At 41.0% G+C, this 11233-nt stretch overlaps 1 protein-coding gene across 2 annotated transcripts in view; it reads left to right on the top strand.

The window, feature by feature from the left end:
- The window catches only part of psmc4 (proteasome 26S subunit, ATPase 4), a 6787-nt gene extending 807 nt beyond the window's left edge, over positions 1-5980 (top strand). For both annotated transcript variants that reach the window (XM_024258509.2, XM_024258510.2), the window contains exons 2-11: positions 1552-1650; positions 2018-2204; positions 2287-2433; positions 2503-2612; positions 2686-2779; positions 4183-4350; positions 4421-4497; positions 4667-4835; positions 5467-5522; positions 5603-5980. In XM_024258509.2, coding sequence (XP_024114277.1) covers positions 1552-1650; positions 2018-2204; positions 2287-2433; positions 2503-2612; positions 2686-2779; positions 4183-4350; positions 4421-4497; positions 4667-4835; positions 5467-5522; positions 5603-5716 — 1221 coding nt within the window. In that variant the 3' untranslated portion in view covers positions 5717-5980. The remainder of the gene's footprint in view (positions 1-1551; positions 1651-2017; positions 2205-2286; positions 2434-2502; positions 2613-2685; positions 2780-4182; positions 4351-4420; positions 4498-4666; positions 4836-5466; positions 5523-5602) is intronic.
- Positions 5981-11233: the final 5253 nt, after the last annotated feature.

Consider the following 11233-nt stretch of genomic DNA (forward strand, 5'->3'; position numbering starts at 1 on the left):
CATTTTGAAAAACTAAAGTAATTTCCAGAAAACAAAGTGAAATGTTGAAAATGAAACTAATCTCTTTTTTTCCCCCAAACAATTCAGTAAATTAGAATAAATCAATTAGAAATGGAGCTCGGACTACTACGGTGGCCCTGAGGTGTAAATGACATCAACAGACCACTCAATGCAGAAACATTTTAAAGATCATCCGTTAAAAAGATAAAACAGATCTCACAACAGAATTGCAGAAATTTACAAATTTACTGCTGGAGCTAATTTTGATTTTTTTTTTTTTTTAATTGACAAAGAATTTCAACAATAAAGCATGAATATTCCAAAATTACACTTGTGAGTGAATAAATGAGCTTAGAATGCAGCAGTAAGCAAATATTTCAAACTAGAATAAAAGAAAAAAAAGCAATAAACAGCATCGCACAAGAGCAAATGATCTATGTATATATATATATATATATATATGTGTATATTTTTCTCTGTAATGAACATGGATATCTGTTACTTTATACAATTCCTCATAAAAATGAATGTGCAAATGAAGATCTATTATCTATTTCAGAAATGTTCTAATGATTCAAACATGGCTTTAGGCGATTCTTTTAAAGAAGTCTTCCACATACTTCATTTTTAAAGCCAACAAAAACTGGGGGCACTTTCAAAAAATGACATACTTTTGAAATGTTAAAAAATGAAACAATAAGAAACTGAAAAGGTGTGTACTGTGGGACCTATGATGAGGTTTGTCCATCATTTCAACTGAAAGTTGAAGTGATACTGGATCTCATCATCCACCAGTGATGTCCCATAGTACCATCTTTTTCTGGTTTCTTATTGTGTTTCATTTTTAACATTTCTTTATGTTTTCTGGAGTGACTTTAGTTTTCCAAAATGCCTTTTAGTTGTTTTCTTTTTACGTTTTGGTTTCTGGAATTTTATTTTTTAAATATATTTGCTGTGCTTTTTAATTGCTGTTAAAATTTAGTGTCAAGTGATTTGTTTATGTGATTTTTGCCCTTCAGGGCCACCGTACCAGTGTCTCCCTTTGATTCTTCTAAAAGGCTAATTGCTTCATTTTTTTCTTTTTATATTTTAGTGTTTTAATGGTACCAATCTCTTTTTTTTGTTTTTCCTGGGTTTACTTTAGTCAGTGGGTAGGTAAAGGGTTCTACTCCCAGCTGAAAAAGCTGTTAACCAAAGACGGCTCCTAATTAAAACGTCAATAGATCAGCAGTCATGTCTGGATTACAAACTTCTCTTGAATGGAAATAAGTGTTTTTATAGTAATGCTTCCAGATCTTTTCATGTTGCTGTACGATCTTTGTGCTGTTTGGAGATGAAGTAATTATGGGATGTTTCATTGCTGAATGGCTCTGATGGTGACTTAGGGAAACTTCAGCTCTATCAATACTTTCAGCAGATCAGCAGCATTCATTTATGTTTGTGTTGATGCTCTCCTGATGCTTCCTTCAGGCTGTGGAGGTCTCTGACGTCCACGTGTCTCCTTGCTTTGTATTGTGAAACACTGTTGACCCCCCTGTGTGAATCTAACAGGAGGAGATGCCCCCCGTCCTGAGCTCCAGACCCCAGACTGGCCTGTCCTTCCTGACACCAGAACCAGAAGACTTGGAGGATCTTTATTCCAGATACAAGGTCTGAATGTAACATCATTTATAATCCATTTAATCTAGAAGCACCTTCAAATCAGCCGTGAGCGCTGCACAGACTGAAAACGAAAACCTGACGTGAAGAACATGCTGAGGAGACAGATTGATGAATTCTGGTTTCTGCGTTCCTCCTAAAGCTTAAGAACAGAGCAGGAGAAGCTCTGCTCCCCCGTGGAGCTGCGAGAGAGGACAGGTTTATTTCAGTCTTAGCAGCTGCTCATTTAGAGATGGACTCAAACATGTTTGAACCCCCTCACAGCTGATGGAGCACCCGTTCTGCAAAGAACAGCAGAAAGCCTCGTTGAAGTTCTGTCACCTCCACTGCTCACGCTTCGCTCCTCATTCATTTGCAGAAGCTGCAGCAAGAGCTGGAGTTCCTGGAGGTGCAGGAGGAGTACATCAAAGATGAACAGAAGAACCTGAAGAAGGAGTTCCTGCACGCTCAGGAGGAGGTGAAGAGGATACAGAGCATCCCTCTGGTCATCGGTCAGTTCCTGGAGGCCGTTGACCAGAACACGGCCATCGTGGGCTCCACCACAGGTGAGTGTCTGCCGGCGGCGTGGGTGAGGAGCGGTTCTCCAGCCGTGGACTCGTCATTCGGTCTAACTGCTCCTCTTTTCAGGCTCCAACTACTACGTCCGCATCCTGAGCACCATCGACAGAGAGCTGCTGAAGCCCAACGCCTCGGTGGCGCTGCACAAGCACAGCAACGCGCTGGTGGACGTCCTTCCTCCGGAGGCGGACAGCAGCATCATGATGCTGACCTCAGGTGCGCCCCCTACTGCCCACTCTTCTCTCTGAGGCTGCTCCTCCGCTGATGGGAATATTTGTGCTTCAGATCAAAAGCCCGACGTGATGTACGCCGACATCGGAGGGATGGACATCCAGAAGCAGGAGGTCCGGGAGGCGGTGGAGCTGCCGCTCACCCACTTCGAGTTATACAAACAGGTGGGGGGGGTCAGGCATCCACAGTCATTCTGAAAGCAGGAGACTCTTCTGAGCGTCTTCTCTGTTCCCTCAGATCGGCATCGACCCCCCCAGAGGGGTGCTCATGTACGGACCTCCTGGCTGTGGAAAAACCATGCTGGCCAAAGCCGTGGCCCACCACACTACAGGTGTTTGTCTGCTTCACATGTCCAGAACCGGGGGCCGGATCCGGCCCTCCAGATCATTTTATTTGATTGTTATTAACGACCCGATGTTATCTTGAGCTCATTTCTTACTTGTGTTATTTTGAGAAAATATACTTTTGTAGAGAGTAAAATATCATGTATATATTATATATATATATATTATATTATATTATAGTAAAATATAGAAATTTATTTAAGGTTTAAGTTGATTTATTCCTGCCTTTTTATTATTCAAAATTATGTTAAAAAGTTACAGTTTTAACGTTTAAAAAATTGGCATTCTGATAGATTTTTGGACTATTCTGGTATTAAGATTTTGAGGCTATTGGAGTTAAGCTAATATTTCAGCCACATGCTAGCTGTTTTGGATAATGTAGCATTTTTTGTGTTTTAGACTAATTTGACATTTAGCTAATATGTTAGCTGGATATCAGCTTCAGAATCTTAAAATTCAGCTTACAGCATTCACACTAGCATTATAGCAGGTAATGCTGTATATCTAGTTCATAATTATGTTCAAAAGATACGGTTTTAAAGCTGTAGTTTTAATAATTGTTTATCCTGTTCGGCCCGTGACCTCAGGTGTGTTTTGGATTTTGCCCCCTGTGTGGTTGAGTTGGGTTACATCCTCCTGAAGGACTTCACGCTGTGCTAACATCCTTTCAGCCGCAGGAAATGAACACAATAAAAGCAGAATGAGACAGAGGAGAGGCGGGACGGCAGGAAGCAGAACTTAGGAGGAGAAACGTGTTAAAAAGATGAATAAAAATGTATAGACCTGATATCAATGTGGTCGCTTCCTCGTTTTTAGGACATTTTCAGTTTATTTCCTATTTAATTACAATTAATTTCTGATTAAAAAAAAGCCACATTTCAAAGTCTCCCGGTCCTTCAAACTTCATGACAAAAATGTGGGGATTCAAACAGAATCAAACTGGAGGAAAGTTTGAAAAGATGATTTCTGTATTTTTCAATTAAAAATGACAGAATTGTAGAGTTTTCTCTCCAGAGCAGCTGGGACAAACTCAAACTCTCATCTTGTTTTTGAGGGAGTTTAGGGTCTAAAGTTTACCTGAAAACCTCTGTTTCCCTCCATGAAGATCACAGGTTCCTGCTCTGACGGTAGAGACCTCTTTGTGGTAAAATGTTGTTGTGGGAAAGAGTCCAGATGTCATGATCACCTGGATAAACGAGCAGCTTCGATATTAACAGTTATTTTTAGGAATAAATTCATCCTTTTCAGAAGACGAATCCTCGATCACAGGACCAGAGTTTGGATTCTAAACAAAGGATTCCTCACATAAAGACCACGCCCACATCTTTACCTCCTCCACATTAAAAGCTGGTGATGGGTTTTCAGAATAAGAGTCTTCCTCTGTCTCCAGCTGCCTTCATCCGCGTGGTGGGCTCTGAGTTTGTTCAGAAGTATCTGGGTGAAGGCCCCCGCATGGTCCGCGACGTCTTCCGGTTGGCTAAGGAGAACGCTCCTGCCATCATCTTCATCGACGAGATCGACGCCATCGCCACAAAGCGCTTCGACGCTCAGACTGGAGGTACGCTCGCCGACTCCGTGAGGTTTGTGGGGTTTCTGGGGTTCCTCAAGTCTGACGCTTTCCACTGCAGCTGACAGGGAGGTGCAGAGGATCCTGCTGGAGCTGCTGAATCAGATGGACGGCTTCGACCAGAACGTCAACGTCAAGGTGAGTCCGGCCCCAGTGTTTGTGCTGAGCTCTGACAGCCCATTGTAGCCCCCAAACCCTGAATCTGGGTCTGAAGTTCTAATGTCGATTCAGTCGACCTCATGAGGACTTCCCACTTTCTGTAACTCATTATCTTCAGGATTACTTGATTGTGTTTTTTGCTCCTCAGGTCATCATGGCAACAAACCGAGCCGACACTCTGGACCCGGCCCTGCTCCGACCGGGCCGTCTGGACCGGAAGATCGAGTTCCCGCTGCCGGACCGCAGACAGAAGCGCCTCATCTTCTCCACCATCACCAGTAAAATGAACCTGTCCGAGGAGGTGGACCTGGAGGACTGTATCCTTCTGCACGCTCTTGAAACTTCTTTTGTTGTATTTTTAAATCTGCAATGAATGTGACACAATTACACTGAATGTCCAGCAGGTGGCAGTCTAGGCTGTCTGCCAGACGACCGAAAATGGAAATATTCAGAGTTCTGATGTCTGAGTCCTTAGAAAGGTTCATTTAAAACATGAATATGCTGCAACAGACTTTCTGCTCTATTAATTTCATACCTCAGATCTGTTGAATATCTGCAGGAGTTTATGTCCTCTAGAGACGTTTGGAGTTCAGCTGGAGGAGTTTATGTCCTCTAGAGACGTTTGAAGTTTGGTTGGAGGAGTTTATGTCCTCTGGAGACGTTTGGAGTTCAGCTGGAGGAGTTTATGTCCTCTGGAGACGTTTGGAGTTTGGTTGGCGGTCCATGTCCACCAGTGAGGTGTTCAGGATTTATTTTTATCTGCTGATTGTTTGGATCGGTTTTGGTTTGATCAGGTTTCTCTGAACATCACTAAGCCTTGAAGAACAGCCCTCGTGTTTTCTTATGGGTCCCCTGAGAAGGTTTTTTAGCGTTTTCCACAGGAAAACTGTCTTTAAACCCTGCGATTTCAGGATGGATCAGTGTTACTCGTCCCTAACCGTCTCACAGATGTTGCCCGACCTGACAAGATCTCTGGAGCGGACATCAACTCCATCTGCCAGGAGGTGAGATGCTGCTTCACGTTTCTGATTCTAGTCTTCCTCCTACATTCTGTCTGACTTTACCCTCCTGTCCGCCGCCTCAGGCTGGCATGCTCGCCGTGCGCGAGAACCGCTACATCGTCCTGGCCAAAGACTTTGAGAAAGCGTACAAGACGGTCATCAAGAAGGACGAGCAGGAGCACGAGTTCTACAAGTAGAGAAGACAGCGGCATTCTGGGAGCAGAGCGGTCCAGACACGCAAGCCTGGCAGCCATTTCTCTGGACTAAATTTACCCACAGCAACCTTCAGGTTAGACCTGTTTCCACCTCCAGATGACTCACCGCGTCACAGAGTGTTTCTCTCCGCTGGTTCCTCTGAATGTCCGGCCTGGACTGTAGCTCGGGTGAAGCCTTTGTATCTGTGTTTGCTCATCTAAGTAGACGTTCAAATGAAATCCATTAAAGATGTTTTCCATAGAAAAGGGATTCCTGCTCGTTTGTTTCTTCATCCCTCAGATCATCTTCAGGAAGTTCTCCTGTCCAGGGCGGCCACAAGCATTTCAATAGTCGACTAATCACTGTTTTCTGATTAGTCGACTAATTAGGTCATGTGGATGTAAAGCAAACATCTTAACCATCATTAGCTTTAAACTAATTACAAATAAAGACCATTCAGATGATAGTTTATTAAAACTTGTAATGAATCGTACAGCTTCTGTCCTTCATTAGTTTCTGGGATTAAAACAAGATTAAACTAGAGAAGTTGCATCACCTGCAATAATGAAACTGTGAACACTTTTTGATGAAAGTCGTGACTGAAGATGCTGAAGCTTTTTACGCATCTAACTTTAATTGCTGAAGGGATTTGCAGAAAATGCGAAATCTTTTAGAAAAATGTTACATTTTCTAAAAAAAACTGTAAATTTTATTTAAGAACTATGAAAAGAGCGCTGAAGTTGACAAACATTTCTGAAAAATTTGTAGTAAAATTGCTTTAAAATCCTCTAATACATGCAAAAGTAGTTAAAAAATATTTTGTGTTTCTAAAATATGAGATAAACTCCAAAAAAAACTTGGTAGATGCCAAATTAGCCAACAAAGCTAGCGTGTTGCTTAATTATTAGCTAAATTCCAAAATTTCCTAAAATTCCTAAAAAAATAAAAATAAAAATAAAACTCAAAAACTAAATTAGTTAAAAACGTTAGCCTGTTGCTAAAATAGAATCCAAACTCTAAATTAGCCCAAGAACGTTAGCATGTTGCTAAAATGGGTCCCTGTGCCCTTCAAGTACAGCAGGAGCCTCAAACTCTCGGCCCGCGTTTTATAAGTATTGTTCAAACTTTGTCAATCAGTTCATCTATTTTCAGGATGGAGTTTGTTAAACCAAAACTTTGACTCATTTTTCAGTTCGTGTTAAATCTTACAGATTTAAATCCTCTAGAATCACTTTTTTTATTCAGACTTCATCAACGTTTTGTTCAATTAAGAGGTCTGCTGTTGGTGAAAGGAATTCTGGGACATCTGACGCCTCCTTGCTGCACCGTTCACACCACACAGTTGTTCTGCTTTGCTGCTGGTTCTGGTCTGACGATGCCGACTATGCAGGAAGGTTCTGAAGGTCCGTTTAGGTCCGAGCAGCTGATCATCAGCTGGAGATCCACGTCCGGATCCGGCTCAGGTCGATGCTGGAAAGCTCAGCTGCTTCCTCCTGCGCTGCTGTCAAACTGAGGGGAAACGAGCTGTGCGCAGGCGTCTGCTCTGCCATCGGTTCGATTCTGCCCAACAGAATCATCATCTGACAGCTCCAACAGATGAACTTTGATGGGGGAGACTCACCTGAGGTAATGAGGGAGGAGCCTCTCAGTGATGTTGGTCTGAGCGCTCTATAAATGTGTCCTGGTTTGAACACAAACCTGAACATAACAACCAGTCCTTCATTCAGAATCGGATCTTCCAGAAGACCCTCTAAGAAGCTGCAGGCCCGGTTCTGTCGTCTCCACGGGTTCAGAGGAACGTTCAGAGACGTTTTTTTAGGAAGAGCCGTTTTCTAATCAAATACATTTTAGAAACTGGGTTGGAAATAAAAATGTCTGCTGAAAATCTGTCCTTTAATAAATCAATTATTTATTCCTGCTGGATTTTCTGCATCACAAATACGATCTTTGTCATCTGCTCCTGATTCACAGCGATACGAATAAGAAATGCTCAGAAATGCAGTTTTAAGCACAATTTTCTTCATATTTGTCCTCAATCACCAGAGAAATACCACAGGAACATGTTAAAAACACGGTTTTCATCAGAGTGAGAATTCATTTAGACAGAGCAATTCCCACGTCCACCTTTAGGGGGCAGTAGCTTCAAAAATTCAACCAGTAAACAAATGGTGTGAAGATAAGAACTATATCCTTCAACTGTAAATCTGGTCAAATAAAAAATATATAATATTTGTAAATATTTAGAATGAATATCATCTCACTTACTTCAACATCATTTTATTTTTTCTTCTCTTGATCTTGAATGTTTAAAAATTCGTAGATTTTATTTTTTTGGTCGACAGTAACAAAGGAATAAATATATTTACTTAGAACTTTCTGATTGAGACTCCTGGTACCACAAGGTTCTGTTCTTCAGAGAAACCGGACTTTAAAGGTCGATCCAGACACCATTAAGAACCATGGTCGACAGGTCCGACCTGGAACCAGTTTTCCAGGTTATAGGTACAGGAAACATGAATGAGACAACTGGGAATTTTGGGCTGACTCACCTTTCATAATAAAATATCAAAATAGATCATACCTCACAATGTAAACAGAAGCGTCTGTTTGTCCTGACGCTCAGAGTACTGCAATGATGAGACCTGGAGGAGTCAGGATCCACAGACGGAACTGATGTGGAATTTTCTACTAGAGTTTAATCTACAGGCGTGTCAAACTCAACCACAAGGGGCCAAAATCTCAAACACACCTGAGGTCGCGGGCCAAACAGGAAAAACATTTATTGAACACTCTAAAACTGCATTTTCAAAGCTTTAAAACTGTAACTTTTTGACATAATTATGAACTAGATATATAACATTACCTGTGATAATGCTAGTGTGAATGCTGGAAGCGGAATTTATCCGCTAAAGATGCTAGTGCTGACAGCTGAAGATGCTGAAATTGATAGCTCAGAATGCTGAAGCTAATAGCTGAAATCACTTAAGCTGATAGCCAAGTAAAATATTAGCTAAATGCTAAATTAGCCTAAAAAACAAAAAAAAAACATAGGTAGTCAAAACAGCTAGCATGTAGTAGAAAAAAAGCTAAACTTCAAAATAGCCCAACAACTGAAAAAAGTCTGAATTAGCTATAACAGTTAGCACGTTGCTGAAATTTTAGCTAGACTCCAAAATAGCCTAAAAAACTGAAAAAAAATCCTAAATTAGCCAAGACAGTTAGCATGTAGCTAAGATATTAGCTAAATGCCAATTTAGCCTAAAAACAAACAAAAAAACTTAGGCAAAACATCTAGCATGTAGCTGAAATATGAGCTAATAGCCACAAAAAATGTTAGTAAATACCAAAATAGTCCAAAAAAATACAGAATACAGATTTTTAAAACTTTACAACTGCAACTTTTTAACTTAATTATATATGAATAATAAAATGACAGGAATATTATTCCAGAATAAATCAACTTAAACCTTAAATAACTTCCAATATTTTACTCTCCATAAAAATATATTTTGTCAAAATTATACAAGTTAGAAATGAGCTCAAGATAACATCAGGTCATTAATAATGAAATAAAATGATCTGGAGGGCCGGATCCGGCCCCCGGGCCTTGACTTTGACCTGTGTGTTAAAGGGTGCCAGATAAAAGAAGTTGGGTAGAAATTTGGTCCAAACGTGGAATTATTTCAATAATCTGATTCCACTGGAGCGATCAGGCCCTCCTTGAACTGAAGGTCCCGCTGACCTCACGGTTCTGGTTCAACCATCAGCATTCCTGCAGGAGCCGATAACGAAGGCGTTCGAGCTGCTGGACCTGAAGGAAGATTCATCACAGCTGACGATCCCCCGGAGGTGAAGATAGTTTACTGATGTCACCACGGCCATCTCACAAATTAAAGCCTGACTCAGCACAGAACTGAATTCCTTGTACTTCATTCAAGGCCGTCAAACCCTTTGAGTCATGTGGTTTCCGTGGAGCTCACAGAGTTAAAAATAAACCTTCAGGGTCGGTCCAATCAACGGGAATCTGTCCGAGCCGCACACCTGCTGTAGAAACCTTCATTTCAAAGACGCCAGCCTCCTCCTGGAGGTCATGCCACAAAGGTTTTGTTCTGTGAACAAAGGAGACGCAGCAGACACATCTCTGCGTTTTGTTCCAGAAAAATGACGCCTGAATTCTTTGAAAATCTGAAGAATCTTGCCATAGGAGACGTTTTTTTGTTTGTTTGACTTCCAGCAACACATTCTAGGAGCAGCTCCTCCTTAACCAAACACTTTTTCACTGTAAAAGAGTAGAGTTTCATGGAGTTTTGGTCACAGAACGTCAGGGGAAATTCCCTCGATCCAACAAAAGCTCCCAGTTATGTCAATAAATCACATTCGTGCCTGAGTGAAGACCCGCTCTACCTGAAGAACCGGTTCCTGAGGTTGGACCTGTCAGCCATTCCTCATGAACAATGATGTCTGACCTCATGGTGCAAACATTTCCATTTGTTCTCAGGGACCAACGAGCAGCTCCAGGTGTCCTTTATGACCAGGAAGTTCCTCCAGAATCTGATTCTACTATAAACTAGTACAACCTTTAGACTACAGCTGTTTGATTTTGGACTTCCACCTTAACCCTTTAACACCTGCGGCGTCACCGGTGACGCTTAAACACAAAATCTTTAACATACAGTTACTTTTGACACGATCAGCGTGATTACAGCAGATTCTGAAGGCAAAAAGTGGCTCAAAAGCCGCTTTTTGCCTTCAGAATCTGCTGTAATCACGTTGAAAAGTTAGTCAATCACGTGTCAAAGTCACGGCCCGGATCCATCCCTCCAGATCATTTTATTTTATTGCTATAAATGGCCCGATGTTCTCTTGTGCTTGTTTTTTAACTTGTTTAATTTTGAAAAAATGTAGTTTTATGGAAAGTAAATTATTGAAAATTATTTAAAGTTGGCATTCTGCAGCTTTTTGGACTATTTTGGATTTACTAAGATTGTTTAGGCTATTTTATAGTTTACAATATTTCAGCTACTTGCTAGCTGTTTTGGCTAATTTAGGATTTTCTTTTTAACTTTTTTAGGCTGTTCTGGAGTAAGATGATTTTTTACACGCGAGCTGTTTTGGATAGTTTAGGCTTTTTCAGTTTTTTAGGCTGTTTTGAAGGTTAGCTATTTTTTCAGATATATGCTAACTGTTTTATCTAACCTATGTTCTTTTTTAAGGGTAGTTTGGCATTTAGCTAATATTTTAGCTGGCTTTCAGCTTCAGCATTTTCAGCTCTCAACTTCAGTGTTTTCAGCTATCAGCACCAGCATCTTCTGCAGCCAAATTCCGCTTCCAGCATTCACACTAGCATTATCACATGTAATGTTATATATCTAGTTCATAATTGTGTTAAAAAGTTACAGTTTTAAAGTTTTAAAAATGTAGTTTTAGAGTGTGTGATGTATTGTTATACCACCGCCAGGCAATAGAGGGCGATGCTGTCATAAGTTGTTGTTGAGTCGGACATTAAAGGTGGTGACTGT

The sequence above is a fragment of the Oryzias melastigma genome, linkage group LG16, assembly GCF_002922805.2.
Source record: "Oryzias melastigma strain HK-1 linkage group LG16, ASM292280v2, whole genome shotgun sequence".
Taxonomy (NCBI): Eukaryota; Metazoa; Chordata; class Actinopteri; order Beloniformes; family Adrianichthyidae; genus Oryzias; species Oryzias melastigma.